Source organism: Nothobranchius furzeri, chromosome 3 (assembly GCF_043380555.1).
Source record: "Nothobranchius furzeri strain GRZ-AD chromosome 3, NfurGRZ-RIMD1, whole genome shotgun sequence".
In the NCBI taxonomy this organism is placed as follows: domain Eukaryota; kingdom Metazoa; phylum Chordata; class Actinopteri; order Cyprinodontiformes; family Nothobranchiidae; genus Nothobranchius; species Nothobranchius furzeri.
In genome coordinates, this window is record NC_091743.1 from 3,154,944 (window position 1) to 3,176,172 (window position 21,229).

The following is a 21,229-nucleotide window of genomic DNA, read 5'->3' on the forward strand; positions in this document are numbered from 1 at the left end:
CAGAGCCTTTGGCTGAACCTTCTCAAAAAAGCTTCTCTCACATCAAATCAGAGAGTATTTCAATACTCTGCTGACGTCAGCCTTGCATAACCAGGAAATGGACCTTACACACACATCAGTTGAAAACTGGTTGGGATGCACCATGTTTCCAGCAGATTCTGGACTAAAACAGGATACATCTGCTTGCTGTTGACTTCAGATAATATTCATACTGGAACTGATCTCAAACTTTGGCTAAGAAACAGGATGCTGATATTTTGCAGAGAATGTACGACCTTGGTTCACAGGCACACCTTTTAGATTCAACAATCCTCGCCGTGGTGGTAAAACCACCAAAATCTGGTTAAATTAATTAAAATGCCTGGTGTGAATAATAGGCACAATGGCGTAACATATGCCACTAAATGAATGTTAACATATACCATTAAATGAACGTAACGTGTACCATTAAACAAATGACAAACACTATGTTACTTTTGACTTGAAGCAAAAACACAAAGCAAAAATGCAATTAAGTAACATAACCAGGGTTTTTCCTGCGTTCAAATTTGCGTGGCGGCCGCCTCCAGCTCATTTTGTGCCACCCCAGCCTGATTTCACTCTGCCCCCAGCTATATGGATGTTATTTTAACTGCAGTCGCAGAGTTGCGCCACCACTGGATCGCTGTATCAGCAGTGGTGCACCGAAAAGCGCTAAAACCACTGCAGAAAAAGAAGATCAAAAATAGCTTTTCTCGCTAGTTGGTACATACAGGATCTATGGTCGGTGCTATTGTAGGCTGACCATACGTCCTCTTTCCCCCGGACATGTCCACTTTTCACTCTCTGTCCGGGGCGTTTGATCAAAATGTCCAGTTTATCATCCAGGAGCAGGGATCGAGTTATGGGGGCTAGACATCTTTCAGGGAAAGATCCAGTTTCTGCCTATTTTACAATATTTATGGACTCTCAGCGTAGCGGGATTCTGTTGAGCAGAGAGGACGCAGAGCGCTGATCGTTGGTGTGCCCACTGCATCCGGCGCACGATACATTCTCAAGGTGGCTCAACAAAACAATATTAAACACTTGATCATTCATTTCTGTTTATATCGTCTGGTATTCTGTCTTCGTTTCCAATGAGTGGAGCACAGTGCTGCAGTGATTTCACCTCACTGACGCAGCATCGAAACGCGCTCTCCGCTTTTCGGTCAGGAGATCCCTTTGATCTGCTCAAAAGTAACTGACGAGGTGAAAAAGTAAGAATCCAGGCAGCAGTTTTTCTGCAGAGTTTAGAGGAGATGCAGGAAGATGAGAGACAGACAGGACAGGAAAATAGTTAAATAAAAACAAGAAAACAAAGTAAAATGTAGGTAGATTTATCTCCACTACACATTTTTACCTGTATAAAACAGTAAGTTATACACATGTAATATTTATACATCTGATACAATTCAGATCACCTTCAAAACTCAGTCACACACCCAGGGCTGTTTCAAGGCATTTTAGGGCTGTTACGCCCCTACAGTGGGCTCAACTAGGAAGTTGAGAAGGGGGGAACCATAAAACGAACGAGTCTAACGTAAGGTCACCCTAAAGGGGGGAAAAAGGCTTGACAAAGCAAAACCAACTCAAAGTGTCCTTGTTTTCAAAGGTTTATTAAAAGGGGCTGGAAAGTCCAAAAGGAGGGAGCAAAACCCTCACCTAGAAATTAACCAAGGCATGTCCAAAGGACAAACCAAACTAAGATGAACAATTTAACTGAGAACGTCCACACTGAAAACCTTAAAATAACTCTCCTTTATCAAAAGGGGACTGGAAATCAAGAAAGGGCAAAACCCCCCTGAGTAATTAACCAAGATTTGTCTGAGAGACAAACCAAACTAAAATTACCAAAGTAACTGAAATGGTCAAAATCCTAAATAGCTCTTCCTCATTAAAAGGAGACAGAAAATCCACATGGGCAAAACCCCAACTGGTAATTAACCAAGGTTAGTCTAAAAGACGAACCAAACCAAAATTACCAACTAACTCAAATTGTCCCAAACACCAAAATCCTACCTACTCTCTCTCTAGAAGTAAGCAAAAACTGCAAAAGGTTTAGACGGAGCCAAAAACCACAAGGGAAGAGAACACCAGTTGCTACTGCAACCCACAAACAATTTCTCTCCCCTGATGAGCTCCAGCTGGCTGCTTTTGAAGGGCCAGCTGGTGAGGTGAAAAGGCCCAGCTGGCCGTGACTGCTGCCCTGGTGCTGTCCATGGTCCTGGATGAAAGTTGTTTCCCACGGGCAGCTGTCCAAGGTGCTGCACTGCTGATCAGGAAAACAGGGAGCGCTGCACACCGTAACACGGCCGTAACGGCCCCACCCTTAAGAGGATAAAAAAAGGGGTGGGGGGATGGGGGGTGGTGGTGGTGGGCGGAGACATAAAAACCATAACGCCACCAACGTAAGTCACCACCATCTGTTTTCTTAAACTCAACAAGATAGAATAGAACTTAGCATTAACCTCCTTTCATAACCAGGGCATCCCGCTAACTGCCTACGGAGGAGCTTCTCTAACTCGCCCCTAGTCTTCATGCGGGGTTAAAGGCGGGCAGATTAAGCATATGTGTCTAAGACACATACAAACCAGCAACGACGAGGGGTGGCCCATTGGCAAGCCTGTCCCCCATCACCCTGGGGTGCTCCCAAGAAGTCTGCGGGACACAGACAACACTAGCCTTCATACCACACCCTAAAAGAAAACAATAAACGGCAACACCCTAAAGAGGGTGAAGCCCTTGTGCCTACAAGGGACCCTGGAAGAGGAGTAAAATGTATCAGTTACCAGACATTACTGGTTACTAAGACTTCGGGACAACCCATCAGCGATGACGTTGTTTGTTCCTTTTTTGTGTCGCACTTCGATGGTGTATTTCTGTAAGATGAGAGCCCACCGCATGAGCCGTTGGTTTTGGTTGTACATCCTACTGAGGAAGGTCAAAGGGTTATGGTCTGTGTAAACTATAGTAGGTGAACAACTGGAACCCACGTAAACGTGGAAATGCTGCAGAGAAGCCAATGTTCTCTTTTCTATGGTGGAATACTGCAGTTGGTGTCGGTTGAACTTTTTGGAATAATAACAGACCGGGTGATCAATATCAGCCAAATCTTCTTGGATCAGCACACTTCCAGCGGCTACAGCACTGGCATCAACCTCCAGCTTGAATGGCCTGGCCAGATCGGGTGCAGCCAGGACAGGAGCAGAGCACAACAGCAGCTTGGCTGCCTCAAAAGAGGCTTGGCACTCCAAAGTCCACTCAGGGAGAACAATGGCAGAAAAGTTTCGACAAAACCCCCTGTAATAACCAACCATGCCCAGAAATCTTCTCAGCTCCCGGCGAGTAGAGGGAGGAGGAAAGGTCATTGTGGCCTTTACCTTTTCATGTAAGACCTTTACCTGCCCCTGTCCAACTTCTTTACCTAAATATGTGACTGTAGCCTTAACAAAGTCACATTTAACCAAGTTTAGGGTCAGATTGGCCTGTGCAAGACGATCGAATACCTGAGTGAGAGTGTGGAGGTGTTCTTCCCAGGTGTCTGTATAAACAACAATGTTGTCGAGGTAGACACTACATTGTGAGAGGCCAGAGGTAACGGTATTAATTAGCCTTTGGAAGGTAGCAGGTGCATTTTTCATTCCAAAGGGTAACACGGTGTACTGTAAAAAGGCATCTGGTGTAACAAAAGCTGACATAAGGGAAGCCTCTTCAGTTAACGGTGCCTGCCAATATCCCTTTAACAGGTCCAACTTTGTCACAAACTTGGATGGTCCCACACTGTCGACGCAATCGTCTATACGGGGTAGAGGATACGAGTCTGAGATGGTAACCACATTTAACTTTCTGTAATTGGTTATGAACCGAGCGGTTCCATCCGGTTTCCTTTCCACCAGACAGGGTGATCTCCAGGGGCTCCTGCTGGGAATAGCAAAGCCACTTTTCAACAAATATTCCGTTTCCTCTTTCATAATTCTCCTTTTTTCAGGACTAGCACGGTAAGGATGCTGTGTAATGGGTTTGGCTTCACTGACTTCAACATGATGCGCTAACACAGTAGTTTGAGTGGGCACATTAACAAACAGGCTTTTCCTAGAGTGAATTAACCTCACCAAATCGCCAGCTATTTCTGGTGACAAATGCTTTAACCGCTCTCCCAGTTCCTTAAGTGCCTCGGAGTTATTCAACCGAGGACTACAACTAGAGGGGAGGTCTTCTCCAACTTACCTGCTTCCTGTGGTACAATAGGTTGATCAGCAGCACCTGGTACTACAACACAAGTAATAGGTTTAGACAGAGGGTAACCATCTTCATAGCACTTCAACATGTTCACATCACACACCCTGCTTTTCCGTTTTCTGGCAGGTGTGTGTAGCACATAATTTGTGTCCCCAAGCTTACTCAGGATCTCAAAAGGTCCCTCAAATTTGGTGCTGAGAGCAGAATTGGACAAAGGCGTTAGAACCAGTACCTTGTCTCCAACTGTAAAGTTACGTCTGGTTGCCTTCTTATCATACTGAACCTTCATCTTCAGCTTAGCTTTGTCTAAATGAGTTTTTGCGATATAATTTGCCTCCGTTAATCTTTTCTGGAAAGTTTGTACATACTCCTTTACCTTTCTGTCAGGTGGATCAGAACAAAGAAATCTCTCCTTTAGAGCTTTCAGGGGACCTCGAGGAGTGTGTTCAAACACACGCTGGGCAGGACTAAATCCAAGAGAATCCTGCACAGCCTCATGGGCAGCAAACAACACGAAGGGTAATCCTTCCTCCCACGTCTTGTTTTTACTTATGGAATACTTGGTCAGCATGGCCTTTAAAGTTTGGTGCCATCTTTCTAAAGCCCCCTGACTCTGGGGGTGATAAGCGGATGACATGACATGTGTAATACCTAGGGTTTTTGTTACCTGTTTGAACAGTTTGGATTTAAAGTTTGTCCCTTGGTCGGTCTGTATTACCTTTGGTAACCCAACAATGGAAAAGAAATGGGTTAGAGCTCTGATTATAGACCTGGTAGTGATGTAGTTCAGCGGTATGGCCTCCGGAAACCTTGTAGCTGAACATATGAGGGTTAACAAAAATCTTTTTCTTCTTCTTGATGGTGGTAAATGTCCCACACAATCTAGGATTACATGATCAAATAGCGTACTCACTACAGGAATGGGCTGTAATGGGGCAGGAGGAATGGGCTGGTTCGGCTTTCCTGTCATTAGGCAACATTGAACAACAATAGAACACACATTAGAGTAAATGAACAAAATAAATCTTACAACAGAGAATACTAAAATAATGAGTATGAGTGATTATGATTACCCTTAACAACATTTCAACCAGTATCTGTATGTGAATATGCGGTTAAAAATGCTAAGTGATAAGAAATAAATGAGTGATGGGGATACGACTACATGACTGAGTGACGTGAATATGACTAAACCTACAGAAGACGTAACAGTGAGTGTAAGGAATATACTTAATGTAATATCACAACTGCTCAACCAAAATAAAGTATAGAGTCAGAGTCCCAGTTGCAGAGTTGAAAAAATGAAGTGAAGAAAAACAAAAGAGTCAAGTTCAGTTTTGTTGATGACTGCTGCAGGGGTCTTGTTGCCGGAAGAGGACTTTGATTCCTTAGTCCAGTGCATGTATCAACATCACCAACAGTCCTTACGAGACGCAGACTACTCCTCAGCTGTCTCATCAGCCGTCTCATTCTCCAGACACATCGGAAACTGTGCAGAGTCCTTTGCAGCCATTTCCATTTGCACATATTGAGACGAAGGAGCAAGGTTAATTTGAGTAGCCAGATTTCGTTCCCACAGTCTCCTCACAGCAGATAGGATGCAACATGCCAATAGAAAAATCAGAATTAGTACCACTATTGCACTAATTCCTGCCTTTACAAAGATAGCTCCCCAATTGCCTAATTTGAGGGCTAAGAAGTCTAACGACCAGCTTTCCCTGCCTGCATTCTCCTTCAGCTCTACCTTTAAATTTTTCTACTTTCTTATGGCATCAGTAAACACACCATCAGGAGCCGTATTACTCGGAATGTACGTACAACATTGTCCGCTTATGTTTAGAAATTGACAGACCCCGCCCCTTTCAGCCAACAGCCAATCCAAAGCCTGCCCGTTCTGCAAAGCCATTCTGGTTGTGGCATGAAGCTGTTCGCCGAGAAGGCTGAAAGTATTTGTTGTGTAATTTAAGATTCTTTGTTGATTGAAATAAATATAGTTGATCTATTTCACATTCTTATTTATTGTTATCTAGGGAAGAATTGACTCTACACCAGCTATTATCTCATCTCTTGCTTGAAACTCAATAGGAATACCAACACATTCTCACACCCAAGGCATCAAAATATGAAGCGTGTGACCAAGCGTCAATATATGACGATTCGGGACACCCCAGCGCATCAGGAGACGACGATCAGGGATAAACAGCTGACGCAGCGTCCCAGAACGTCGGTATCCGACACCGGTGGTGACACGGACCTTAGAAGTACTTGTGAACTACTTAACCTTCCCCTCACCCCAATCCTAACCTTAAGGTCACAGTTTATGGACCTTAAGGTTAGGACTGGGGTGAGGGGAAGGCTAAATAGTTGAATAATGTCCGTTTGACCCCGCATTTCAAACAGTGATGCAAGCGGAGCCACGTGACCCAGCATGTCCCTGATCGTCGTCTCGTGATGCGCTGGGGCGTCCCGAATTGTCATATTTTGACATTTGGTCACGCACGTCATATTTTGACGCTTTGGGTGTGAGAATGTGTTGGGAATACCTGAACGCAGACCTACTGCCTTCAAATGTACTTTATGATGAAACACATCATACCTCTTTGTTCTATGTGTAATGGTAGTCTGCATCTTGAGTAGTTCACTCACACCTTCATGCAAAATAGTCACTGGAACTTTCATTCATACTATTGTACACAACCCGACCCAAAAACTTGGCAAAACATTAATTAAAACATCATCACCACACATCCGGTAGCTGTCAGCCACTGGAATGTCTTGTTCACCTAGTAGATCAAGATTAGGAATCCTCATTGTGATGTTATCTAGGGCTGTAGCGACGCCTCGACGACGTCGACGGCTCGATTCTAAAAATTTGTCGACGTCAGATCCGGTAGTCGACGCACCGCGCCCACTTGTTGCATCCCCAGGAGTTTGTAAATAGAGGAGGAATCTGCATGTTTTTCCTCTAGTTCGCCCTCTTCTCCGCCTTCACTAACATCTCCCCCAAATACCGAAGACCCGGAACAATGTCTGTCCACTACTAGATTATCTTCCTGTTTTGCCCGCCTTCGTCTCCTGGCAACGGACAACAACTTCCGGGGTCAGATGCGCTGCTTCGTCTCTACCGCAGATGTAGAACATCACCGGGAGCGTTTCTCCCTTCATTAAGGAGCTTCTTTCAGACATTAGGAGAGCTGTTTTGGTGGTAGCAGTCTCTCCTCCGTGCTGGTCTGTTTGCTGGGTGTTTTTGGTTTATTTAAACTTGGTAACTTGAACTTAATGTTGGTAAAGCTACTGTTAGCATCTTCGCTAACAGCTTCTTGCGTTGGGATAAGCTGTTACGTTTTGGTTTAGAGTTCATCTTTTTTGTGGTGTAGATCTCCCTTTTATTACATTTAGAGTGTTGTGGGTTTTCGGTTTAGTTTAAAATATCACCTGAGTTTGGTTTAACTGCCCAGTTTAGAGTTTGGACTTTTGGAGATCCTTATTTTGGTCCAGAACTTAGTAATATTTGCCCAGTGGGACATCCCTACTTATTTGTACTTTGTTTTAATTCCCCACAGGCAGAATTAGTTTTATTATTCCCAACCTGTGGATGGAAAGATTTATGATTTTTTGTTGTTGTAAATAAACCTGATCATCATTTTAACTTTTAAATCCCGTTATTGTCCCTTCCTTTCTGCACACGAGCCAAACTCCCCAGGAAGGGTCGTAACACCACTCGCCTCACGCTCATAAGTGACCAAAACAAAGCAGCATGGAGACACTCCGTCTTCTACCACTTCTCAGGAAGCAGCCTGCTCTCCCAAGTTCTCCACGTCACCAGAACATAACCAACCGCAACACAATAAACACAGTGTTATACAAAATGGAAGGCCTGTAGTGTTTATTCTCTTACAGTAAGAATTTATCTATTTTTTTGAGGAATTTATTTGAGATTTTCTGGTTTTTGTTAACTGTGCTATAGAAAAATAATCATTAGATTAATTTTCTAAATAGTCATTAGAATAGTTGACTATTTGATAAAATAATCGTCAGAATAATCGTTTTAAAAATAATCGTTTACCCCCAGCCCTAATGTTATCACATTCCTGACTAAGAGTTTTAGGGTTTTCTTACCAAATATGGGTGTCAATAAAGAGTGGTATCATATTTGCATGTGGGAACCAGGATAATACCCAAGTGACAATACTGTTGACCGATGTATTACCTACGTCCACTCCTCCGTAGTCAGCGAAACCTTCACTTGTAAAACATTCATAATCAGCACTATAATCAATTTTGTAGTCCGTTGGCAGACCATTTTGATCTGTTTGGATTGCAAATTCAGCATATGCATCTTAGATGTTATATTCTGCATATTTTTTAACATATTTGTACTTATCTTGTGTACCTTGAAGCAATCTGCATTGAAGTCCACACAATGGCAATTTAAGAAGAGGTGGAACCTTTTTATTGATCTTCACTTCTTCTCTAGTCTTACACGTGCGCCGTTGTGCAATGGCACATTCTCTAGAAGTATATATTTCTGGAACTTCCTCAGCATTCCAGGTGCTTGAGCACACACTATGCATTCAATTGGAGTCATTTCTTTGGTCGTATACAAAGCCCATCTATACCAGCTATTTTGAATGGCAACATCTCAAAGCCTATCGTCTATAGGCAATGGTCTGCTTGCTTTAGGAGAGTTGGGTCCTGTGTTTCCTCCGGACCTAGGTCTAATTGGCCCAAATGATGGCTAAGGTACAGTTGTGGGACCGGTTACATCTAATTCATTATGTTCTCCCCGAGTAAGAGGAGATGTTCAATCCTGCTGAAGGTTGGAAGTCCAGTCAGGCCTGCAGAGACAAACATTCCATTAGCATACCCTGTTCCATTTAGGGACACTTTACGTGTGGTATATACAGTATGCTCTGGCTATCTGTCTTGGTCTTTATAAAGTCTTGTGCTACTTGAGGCAAGGTTCCACTTGAAACTTGTGCTTGGGGTTTGAAAAACAAGGGTGCATTAAGGTGATATGCCATCATATACTGATGCCTGGTTGCAAGAGTTTTCAAAAAATTCTTGAAGTTCTTCATATCTTGTATCTCTCCTTTGAAATACGATGCTTCCCCTCAAATCGCATGGTCCATAAGTGAATCAGAGGACCGAAGCACCTTGCTAGCTCAGGGTAGTCCTCAATGTAATGATGCTTGGGTTTGAGTTTAAAATCAGGAAACATAGTTTTAAGGCTCTGTCTATGTTCCTGTATTTTGGTTTGCATGTACTGAATAGATTCATCTGTAAAAGATGGAGACAATACAAGTTTTACTACTTCTTTCAGATCCATCAGTGTATCCCACACTTCATCTCGCTCAGGTACTTTGTTTCCCACCATTAGTGGCAATAATCGCAACAAGGTAGAATTTTCATGCCCATGTCCCCCAATGTCTTTTTTTTTTTTTGGATGCAAAGTAAAAACTTTGGGGATCGGTTGGGGCCTGACAAGTCTGAGTGCTGACATGGAAATGTTCGTATTTTTGTATCCAGGTACTCCAAAGAAAAATAGTTTCATCGAATCATTTCAGCAATGCACAGTGCCAGCTCCACAGGCACGATCCCTTCAAAAAGATCATGGAGTAAATTGGGTGGGAAACCAGTAATGGGAGGAAAGTACTGCAACGCCTTCCTGATAGAACAATCGTCTTTCACACCTGCATGGTTAACGTCGTTGTTGGGTTATTTATTTACTAAACCAATTCACCTTAAAAGAAGTCAAATGCACAAAGAGGAGTAGAGCAATATTATTGTTCAATTTTACTTTGCAAAGTGGAGAGATGAAATGAGTACACACCCAAGCATGGTTCACCAGACCTCTCATCGAACCATTGTCCTCCAAGAGTATTTATTAACCAAGCACACACACAAAAAGCATATCACACCACATTCCTAAACTGCTCCGTAGAATCAGGTGGTAAGCTGTTTCAAGTAAGGAGGAATTACAATGTCATCTCTTCACCCACACGAACCCAGGTGCATTCAGTCAACATGCTATTTCTCATGGGAGTGTAACCATAACACAGAACAGCATGATCTGAGGAAGGTCGTTCTCCTCCCTGTTGAGATGGGAAAGCTAGTAAAAAGACAACACTAGCATTTTAATGAAGCAACAGGTGTTTTCACTTAAAAAGGAGGCAGTTATGTTTTTAAGCAGTAATGACAACAAAATCCACTTTTTCCCTGAAGTTCCCAAAAATACTGCAACACCTTCCTGATAGAACAATCGTCTTTCACACCTGCATGGTTAACGTCGTCTCCGTGTGCAATGTCTTCCACAAGATGATCATGGGACTCTGTTGTTCTCATAGTGAATTTGCCTTCAGAAACTTAAGTGGTTTGCATCTGATTTGCAGTACAACAACAGAATCAGCAAAAATTATGTGCTCTGAATGACTGGACAAAGCCAGCAAGACCATGAGCAGCCAAATTATCAGCTGCCACACAAAGCACAGAACCCTTGATGCACTCACCAAGGGTCTCAATAAAGAGGCCTTCCTGCTCCAGAATTTGTAAATCTTTCAACAAAGGGGAGACTACACTTTCATACCCAGGCCTCTGCAGGTCAGAAACTTTGCACAGCAAAGCTAGCTGTATAACATGAAGGCTGGACCTGTACTGACTTGGTAGATTAGCAAGTAACCAATATACTGCAGTAAGTTTGTGGATCTTTCTAGCAGTGCCTAAAGGATTGGCTAGCTCAATGTCATCAACATACAAAATCAAAGACAATCTAAGCTTTCCTGCCACTGACAGAAACTGGTTCTCTCTGAAATATGTCCCATCATCATAAGACATGTACACACCAGATGGTGATTGATTAGCCTCTTTGATTGTATCAAGAATGTCTGTATTTGTGAACAAAGACTGGAGCATCTGCAAAACAGGGACATATACTACTGTGGGACCACTAGAATCTAGTGTGTACTGGACAGGCATTACTAGAGGGTAATGGCTCCTCACATAGGTTTTCCTCCGTTCAGCAGTGGATAACTCTGAACCTGATGTAGATGCATTAACAAAAACATCTGTGCTCATGACAGCTTCTACCAACTCATTTAGTACACTATCAGTCGCAGGCTAACTATGCTGGTGCAGAATGTCGGCAATGCAGTCTCTCACAAGAGGTTTGGAACACGAGAATATCTGTAACAAGTCATCAGTGATAGTCTGTATAGGTATTTCTAGACATTTTCAAGAAAAGGTAAGCCAGGTTGTTTCATAACCCTTGTGTACTCCACTGGGGTTCTAATATAGCACATGGGGTCTAGGAGTACCCCACCTGCATATGCTCAGAGGGAATGGGGTCTAGGAGTACCCCACCTGCATACGCTCAGAGGGAGGGGGTCTAGCAGTACCCACCTGCATACGCTCAGAGGGAAGGGGTCTAGGAATACCCCACCTAAAGAACTGAGAAGGAAGGGGTCTAGGAATACCCAACCTACAAAACTGAGAGGTTCGAAGATGTGGGGGGTTCTAGGAGTACCCCACCCACCACGGACCATTATGATTTACACAGTTCTTTTTGTGGGGAAGGCACAGTGTCCAGTGTTCTTATTCTGCGCATGCACACTCGCACATTACACACACGGGGGACCTAAAACCCCACGCAACTGGGACAGTAGGTGAGTGCGCGTCTGGAGCAGACATAGGACCCGCACCCGTAACACAGTTTTGGTTTTCACGTCCTTGATTCTGGGGCAGAGACTACACCCCCTTTTGGGCGCTGGCCTCGATCCCTCCCCGCAGTTATTCTCTGGGACAGAGGCTCGAGTAGCGGTCCTGCGGGCCGCGGTGGTGGTAGCGGAGGACGTGGATTTCCTCCTGGCCTCTCTCAGTGGTGCGACCAAGGCATGTCCCACGTGCTCTCGTTGAGTCTGCCCGCCGTCCAGTCCGGCCGCAGCTCCCTCCACAGTTATACACGTCCACGTCCACCATGTTGTGAAAGAGAGCCATGGGCCACCTGCAGGTCTTTCGCCTGCAGCTGTAGGGGCCACCACATTGTCCAGGTTGTCCACTCTGCCCTTGTTGCGGTTGTAGTGGAGCACCATCGCGGGCTTCGCCACGTCCTCTCACTGCGCTCCCGGAGAGGGCGAGCTCGCGCACATGTGTCTGGGGCAGGTGGTCAGGAGCAGCATGTTTTTGTTCTTCTTGGGCATGTAGGAGAGCAGGATTGTCTCTGGGCTGCCGAAGGCGGGCCGCACGTGAATCGCAGCCACGGATTCCACGGCACGACCCTTTACGCAGCGCAACTTGCCAGGGATCTCTAGTCTGTTCTTCCTGATGGTACCCAGCAGTGTGTGGCGCCTCTCACGAAACAGTCGGGTGGCGAGAGCCTGCGAGGTGAAGAAGTTGTCACAGGTGACGTTGTGCGCCGGAGCCAGTCCCTCCGTGAGATACATTACCACACGCGAGGCCAGGTTCTTCTTGGGCGGAGCCCGCTTGTCCGGCTTACCTGTGTAGACTTGCATGTTCCACGCGTAGCTGGACTTGGCATCGCACGCCACCCATATCTTGATCCCATACGTGGTCGGTTTGCTGGGCATGTATTGCCTGAAGGGACATCTCCCTTGAGGAGGAAATGGAGAAGTGGAAAGAGATGGGTGAATGAATGAATGAATGAATGAATGACTGAATGAACCAAGGAAACGCAGCAAAGCAGTCAATGAAAAATCGAATCTCTGAACGGAACCAATCACTTGTCCATGGTGCCCTCGGGTCCTGGTAGGTACAGCAGCAGCAAGCGTAGGCACCACAGTTCCCAGACGCGTCTGATGGGAGCCAGCTTGTCATGCGGGTCCATTCTCGCTGGTCTTGCGCTCGTCAAAACGCAGCGCGCTAGAGTACACCCTGAAGGTCTTCAGGGGCTTGGGGGCTCTGAAGACCGACCTACCGTTCTCCGCGTCCCACAGGCTCTCTCAGGCCTTGCCTCGCAACATGTACACCCCGGATGGGAGCAGCAGGCCGAGGTAGGCGCGGAGCTAGGCAGGGCTCATCGCACGCCAGCCGGCGATGGGCAGCCTACGCCTGGATACTTCCAGGTTGGTCATCGTGATCACTGAGTCCTCTACGTCGCTCGGAAGAAGCTAGACAGCTCGTCTCGCACGGACGAGCGCGTGTACCCCGTTGGACCGCGCTGGGATTCTTCGCGCAAACCATAATCCTCCACATCTTACTCCTCCTCCTCCACATCCTCCTCATCATCGTCCTCCTCTTCCTCATCATCTTCATCCTCCTCATCATCGGTTTTGTTTTTGGCTACCTCGCTCGCGTCTCCTATCCACAGCCCGCCTCGGGCTGTGAAACTAGACTTCTGGCGGCAACGGGTTGTCGGTGGTGTCCTCCTCGTAGTTTAGCACGTACTGAAAAGTGGTCAGACGAAGGTATCGCGCACCTTGGGGCTGCCGCGCGGGATCGTGCGCGGGGAAGCGTGCCTTCGCCGCCGCTAGCCATCCTCACTCGACCCACCGTCTCTTCTGAAAACACCCACATAGGCAACCACAGAGGCTCCTCGCTTGCCCCGCTTCCGCTCAAGATCTCCAGGGGCTGAGGCTGCTCGGGCTGCTGTTCAGGCTCCTTGGGCTTGGGCTGCTGCTCGGGCTGAGGCTGCTGCTCGGGGTGCTCGGGCTCGGGCTGCTGCACGTTGTCCTTCAGAATGGGTTCACGTGAAACTGGAGGTGGGCCAGGGATCGGCATCTCTGAAGGATGCTGCTGAGTATCCGGACTCGCAGGAGTCTCTTCAATCCAGGGTCTGAATGGTGTGCGAGCAGAAGCTGTCGCTGGAACCTCCATGGTTGTGGGGCAGAGGGGAATCTGCGGGGATGAAATGGTTGCTTGCTGCAAGCCCCTTTATATGCGATGTTGAGGGGTGGGTTTGTTGACGATGATGATGATGATGCAATCACAGCCCGTAACGCGAGTGCGCATGCGCCTTGTGTCTAGTTGTGTTTTTTTTTGGGGGGGGGTAATTCAAGACCACGATCCCTGATTTAAGTCGGGGTATTAGAGGACCCCAACACGAGCCCACCCCACCCCCATCTAACAGCTTGCACACTCACATGCCTATATGGATGGGCGTGAGTTTGCAGTTCCCCACTGTCATGAGTGGACTCAGGAAGATTAGAGAAAGGACTTCCAAGTTCACAGTCATAGTTTGAAGGACCAGCATCTTCACATTCAGCATCACTCTGTAAATGGTGGCTGGCAGTTTCTTGAAGGATAATTTCACACTTAAATTCTGAAATCTCACCATCAGGATGACACCTACTTCTATGAGTATTGAAGTAAGAATACACATTAGTGAGGTAGGGACAATTTTTGAAAGGACAGTTTGCTGTCTCGTGCCATTTTAGATGAGTCCTTAAGTGACTAAGGAAATTTTTATCATTGAATGGTTCATTTAATCCGCAAAGGGGACAAAGAAATGCTGCACTTTGAGTTTCAAGTTACACAACTTTCTTAGAATGTGTCTGTGTTAGATGACGTTTTAAAGCATTCAGTGACTGAAATGTACAGATACAAAAATCATATGGGCATGGCAAAGGACTGACTGAGAATGAGTATGATGTAACCGATAATGTTCAAACAACCTTTATCTGTTTTTCAAAGATAAGGTTGCAAAGTTTGCATTTAAAAGCCATCACAATTTTTTTTGCATTTAATTTTGTTCTGTACTAAAGTGTTAACACCTCCCCTCCCCCAATTTCTTGGTAATTCAGAAAGGGGGTGCTTTTTTCATATACGTTTCAGTATTGAATAACTTTTCATATATTATTCTACAACAATTGCTTATTGAAGACAACAAGGCAGAAATATACTTTTCATAAAAAATAAAACATACCAAAGAGCTCCTAAAATGCAGCAATGGCGACCAACACAGCAGAGCGTTGTTTGCTGAATCCACTCCAAAGTCCGAAAAAGCCATGGCACGCCTTTGTCTGTCCAGCAATAAACATAAAATGCTACAGAAAAAAATCCTTTCACGCAAGAATTGTATATCTCTTTATATATTATTGTTGAAAAAGTTTTTCGGAGTAGGGAGCAGGCATCCGAACTTGAAGCGAGGAATCCAAGATGTCTATTTCAACCAGCTCTCATGAAGAAACAGGTGGCATACGTATGTGGGCACGTTAGTGTTGTCAAAAAAATCGATACCCAGATATAAATCGATACTAAAAGTGGTATCTAAATGAGATATTCCATCCCTGTGGTATCGATATTATGGACTATTATACACAGCCTTCTTCAAGTCCACCGACACGCACGACAGCCAGATGCCGTAAAGCAGCCTCCGCCTCCCAGACAAACAGAAGAAGAAGACGCCGCATGGCTACATAGCAATTTCCCACGCGAGTTGTCTCCGATCCAAGTTTTGTCTGCCAAATAAATAAACAAAAACATAAACAGCGAATTTGGGAGGCGCTTCACAGCCCAACTTAATTAGCATACTAAGTCCGACACGTAGTTGTATATTCACGCTTATGTGCTTAAAGGAAACTCCCGTTTATTGCAACCCGGACTTAATTTCTAGCATGCAGTACGTTTGTTTACTCACGCTGACAACTTTGGTGCTACTTGGATTCCCCGGGGTATTTACCGTAGGTCCATCGGCAAATTGCCATCAGCGTATATCCATATAATGGGTGCGGACGGGCACCCATGGTGCAGCCTCGAAATAAGACATTATCTGCACCAAAAGGAGGAGTTTGGCTCGTCTCTCTGCACAAGCAGGATGGATAAACAGAACTCCGTTGGCGTTGTGTCACGTTGAGTGTAGGAGGTTCATCCAAAAACGCAGAACACCAGAACGACTCAAGGCAGGAGTAGTTTAAAGAAAATTATTCCTTTATTAAAGGAGGATGTGCCAAAATCCAAAGCACAAAAAATAAGATTAAATCTCAAGAAAAAAATAAAAAATAAATAAAACTCACTGAATGCTCAAAACCAAACAAAAGCTCACACATGAGCACAGACTCAGAAAAATTCGAGAGGGGAACGAACAACGCAGACACATACGACAATGACCCAACAAACACTGAGGGACAAGACAGGGTTTTTAACACAGAGGAAGCAATCAGGAGAACAGTTGACAGGCGCGAGGAGTGAGGTCTAGAGGGAGGACTGGTGGAATCAATTAACTAAATGGGAAGGGAAGAACCAAGCAGAGGGCAAGATAACCATAACCTATAAGACACTAAATAACTAAACCTAGAACTAAGTGCAGAATTAAACAACTAATAATTAGAGGGGTGAGGAGGACTAATGTAAACAAATGGGAATTACAAGGGAGTGACTAGGAGGAAAACATGAGGAAAGTCTAGAGGGAGCTGGGGAACACAAGAAGACACATGAGGAGAACCTAAAGGAGAACAGGAGGGGGCTGGGGACGAAGGGGACACAGAACATGACAAGTTGAAAGTCCCCAAAAAATAAAAACCATGACGCCAAATGCAAAGTCTAGAGCAGCACATTTACCCAGAGGCTCTCAGATTGAGCAAACTTATGAGAATACACGTAATAGCCGCTTAGAGATGGGGCAACATGTCGCTAGCATAGCGGCTAATCGCTAGCATAGCAGTTTGACCAGTTATATCGATATAAAGATATAGTCAACTTGTATCTTGTTTAAAAATTACATCGATATTTAAAAAAATATCAATACTTACTGTATCAATACGTTACTGTCCAAGGTTTGAGAGAGATCCATATGAAGTGACTTGAGCAAACCACCATATTTGGATTGAAGTATTGTAGCACATGGTCAAATATAGATTCAATCATTCCTGCTGACAATTTGGTTCTTGTGGAATCTTGTGAAAATTCCTACTATCAATACGTTTTCTGACATATTCTTCTTCTAAAAACAACAAAACAACAGTAACAGTAGGGCCTTTGTTGTAGCTAGAGCTAGCATTTTGTTTCAACTGCAGGTGCGTTTGGTTTAAAATGGCCAGCACTGGCGGAGGTGGAGACATGCAGGTTTGAGGAGGAGGGACTCCACCTTGTGACATGTTAAGGAAGGCTTGCTCAGAAACAGAAGTTTTTCTCGTCTTTTTCAACTTTCAAATTTACATAAAAAGTAGGTCACACACTGCTTTCACTTTTTGGCATGCTACTTTTGACCACCCAAGCTGTCTTTATCTAACAATAAGGAAAATGTTTGTTTACATTCTAGGTCCTCTTTAATTACAGGAGTAAAAGGGCAAAATGTAATGAGGCTTATGAGCCACAACCACTTTTTAATCATTTTCCTAAAACGGCTTCAGGCACTGACCGTCCTTTCGCCACAGGTGCAACCGCCCTGACAATGAAGAACATCTGTACCAATCTTTTAGAAAAATTCATATCACACTGGGAATAAACACATGATTTCTACTCTGCACAGGCCTAATACACATCTATGAACTGTATTTCCAGGGGGAGATGTGTGTGTGTCAGGTCACGACCGTGGGCCAGTGTTTGAAGCAGAGCCAAGCAGTTTAATTTATCCGGAAGGCCTGACTGAAGGCAAGATAACTCTGAGCTGTCAGGCCAGAGCCAGTCCAGCTGTTTCCTACAGGTGAGTACCAAAGTACACACTCACAGGTACATACAGTAAAGCTGGTTGATTAATCACATTTTAATCTTAATCATGATCTGGGTTTTGAATAATCACAAAAAGAATCAGATTTTTTGTTTCTCACTTGCCGTTTACACTTGTATTGCTCCAAATTAAGCGCAGTGTTGATAACTTAGCCACTTTGTCACTATTGTAACAACTTTTCAGACCCCTTTGTGATTTTCTTTCTCAAAAGCAACTAGATAACAATCTAGAAAGATATCTGTTGACCTTTAGCTTCTTTCTGTGTAACGTTGTAGATATTTCCTACGGATTACCAAAAACCAGCCTGCTTTCAGAATCATCCTTCCAGACATTAGGAAAGGGAATGATGTGTGCATGTGGATGTAGCAGGAGCACGGTATATTGACTGAACAATCTTAGACCTTTCTCCAAAATCCACATAGTTTCGGGCCAGTCCAGAGCTTGTGAAAAAGTGGGGCAGCTGACCATCTGTAACGCTCTCGTGTTGGGTCCAAGTCTGGCTTCATTCCGGACAGTCTGTCTTTGGACCAGTAGAAACGGTGCATCACTTAGAACTAGATAACTCTGCATCTCACACAAATGGATGGTTTGTGAGTGTTCCTTAGAGCCGTGTGCCAGACCAAACTTGACAGTTCAACACACGGGTCCAACTCCCATTTCCATTTCAAGGTTTTAAGAGTGGTCCATTGGTGTGAACTGAGCAGCGTATAGAGCCTTCTCAAATTGTTCTTAGATGCAGTCCGATATTCCAAAATCTCATCGACATTGCTAAACCATCCAAAAAGGTTCAAATGAAGGCAACTGGACTTCTTTGGTTTCTTGAAGACGTTTCGCTTCTCATCTAAAGAGTTTTGTCAATTCTGACTGGAATATGGGAGCGTTAAGCTTATGAACTGTAGTTGTCTGTTGTTGTTTAATGAGCCAAAACTACTCTGGGCACCCTGCCTCTCCATCCCTTGATGCAGGGCTATTCATGTTTGGGCCTCGAGGGCCGGCATCCAGCAGGTTTTAGTGGTTTCCCTGGTCCAACACACTAGATTAAGTGGTTGAGTCACCTGTGCAGAAGCTCATCAGGCTCTGCAGAAGCCTGTTGATCACCTGCTGTGTTGAAGCACGGTTAAAACCAAAATATGCTGGATACCGGCCCTCGAGGCCCGGAATTGACTAGCCCTGCCCTGATGAATTGTTAGCCTTTATTGAGAGGAAGTTGTTGTGTTGATTAGATGCAGCAAGGTTTGACCTAAAGCTTAAAAAGGGATGACCTGTAAAAGATGGTGAATACCGCATTTGGCATGTGTGCTTTCCAGCACAAAAAATAGTTCTGGTCCTCTCTCGCGGACTGAGGCCTTGAAAACCCACAGGCCATCCACATCCTCCCGCACCTCCCACGAAGCGCTGAAAGCTAGATTTCATCCACCAATGGGAGAGCCTGTGGTCTGTTGCGTTTTGCAGCTGTATGGGCTCTCTCTCAATCGCCACTGTACATCCTCCATGGAACTGCAAGGTTGAGCACTGACCAGTCATTGTGGGAGAGACTTGCTGCAAGTGATAAATATTGCTTCAGCGGGTCATCCTCATCCCAAAATTCCACTTTCTCCACTCCGCTCCGCCCCTGCCCTCTGCTGCCGCTCGCTTCCGAACTCAATTTATATACTGTACCCGCTCTACAACGGCTCCGCTCCGGTGCGGAGACCTGAGGTGCGCAAACAGGCATGCGTGGGATTTTTGAGATCTTGCGATACAGTCCGAGCAATAAACGCGGAAGTTAGATCCAAACACCCGTTGTGTGGGAGAAGCATCGAAATGAACTGTTTAGTCTGCCCATCATTTGTGTTGAGAGATCAGCAGTGTTTGGATCAACAAAGGGTGACTACTTTGATAGTGGAAACTGTATTTATGGCTTACTTTTGTGCATTTAAAGTTCAGACACCATTGATGGTTGTTAAAAGTTGTTAAACCTGTGCATATGAAACAAAAAACGCCTTTTGTTTATCGATTTATTGTGAAATAACGGAAGTTGTGCTTGCTCCTTTTCCTATTGGGCAGTTGTGATTTCTGTCTATTGACTGCGGAGGTGCTCCGGCGTCCGGCAAAAATAGAATCGATCCTATTTTTGCCGGACGGCGGAACGGCGGGCGGCGCAGTGCGCCACACGGCCGCAGTAGTGGAACAGCTCTGATTGACTACAAAGGGACCGTTTTTGCTGCGGAGTTCGTGCCGGAGCGCAGCGGAGTGGAGATAGTGGAATTTTGGGGTTAGTGGCATCATGCAATAGCCACAGCTCTTTAGCATCATATCTGAACAGTACTCGAAACTACCGGTGTAGCCGTAAGGTTCCAGTGACCAGATTTGCTCCAAGGACTCTTTACCACTGAAAGGAGGGAGCTGGACTCTACACAGGTAGAATGTGGATCTGCGGGGCGCCCCCCCTGCCAGGCTTTTTCACAGAGAAAGGTCTGTGATGCTGGTGTGTAGGTGTTCTCCTCTTTCACTTCATCTCAGGTTCACCATTTTTTAGAGTGATTTCTTTGGCCTTTTCTCATTCTGGAGCGCAGATTTTCTTTTATTAATGTGTTGGACAGTTCTAACCCCAATTTTAGTCATTTCTGAAATCTCCTTAATATTTTCTCTGCTTAATGTATGCCAATGGTTTGACCCTTCCCAAACAGATCAAAAATCTTTTCCATGACCATGAGTTGTCTTTCAACATGGCTGTTTAGCCCGTCCACTGTCCTGGTGTGGGGGCTGGGGGTGCGTTGTCATGGTCAGGACATAGACGGGAGTGCGCTGCTAAAGAAGTTTGGGAACCACTGTGTTGGAGCATCCTGGGGGTTGGCGTTATATCAAATACAGGCCATTTACCACTCATATGGCTTAGGTCATTGGTCTATGTGCAGGGTAAAGAACACTCAGCATGTTTGTTGCTATATTAGCAGTTTTTCCTTTGAACCGCAGATGTTGCAAATGACAACTTACTGCTAAACTGCAGAAATAGTAGCAGAAATGTTATAAAAAAAGTGTGCTTCAGGACTTTTGGCTTGGAAGACAAAGATATCATCTGGCACATAAGGCCTTGTGCACCTGTTTCATTAGAAAAACTTTAACCTGACTTTGGTCTTGCAGGTGGCTTTTGAATGGCACTGAGGTCTCGCTGGGGTCGGATTGGTACCATTTAATAGCCGGCACCCTAGTGATCAGCAACCCGGAGATGATGAGAGATACAGGATCATACCAGTGTCTGGCTATCAATCGATGTGGGACCATCATCAGCAAAGCAGCTAATGTGAAGTTTGGTTGTGAGTTACAAAATGCAAAAGCTGTAATCTGTGTGTCACCGTGCCGTGTAAGAGGGTG

The 21,229-nt window shown here is 45.0% G+C and overlaps 1 protein-coding gene across 1 annotated transcript in view; it reads left to right on the plus strand.

Moving 5' to 3' along the window:
- Nucleotides 1-21,229, plus strand: part of cntn2 (contactin 2) — a 158,942-nt gene that overhangs the window by 12,925 nt on the left and 124,788 nt on the right. The window contains exons 3-4 of the mRNA XM_070549098.1: nt 17,710-17,851; nt 20,999-21,171. Coding sequence (XP_070405199.1) covers nt 17,710-17,851; nt 20,999-21,171 — 315 coding nt within the window. The remainder of the gene's footprint in view (nt 1-17,709; nt 17,852-20,998; nt 21,172-21,229) is intronic.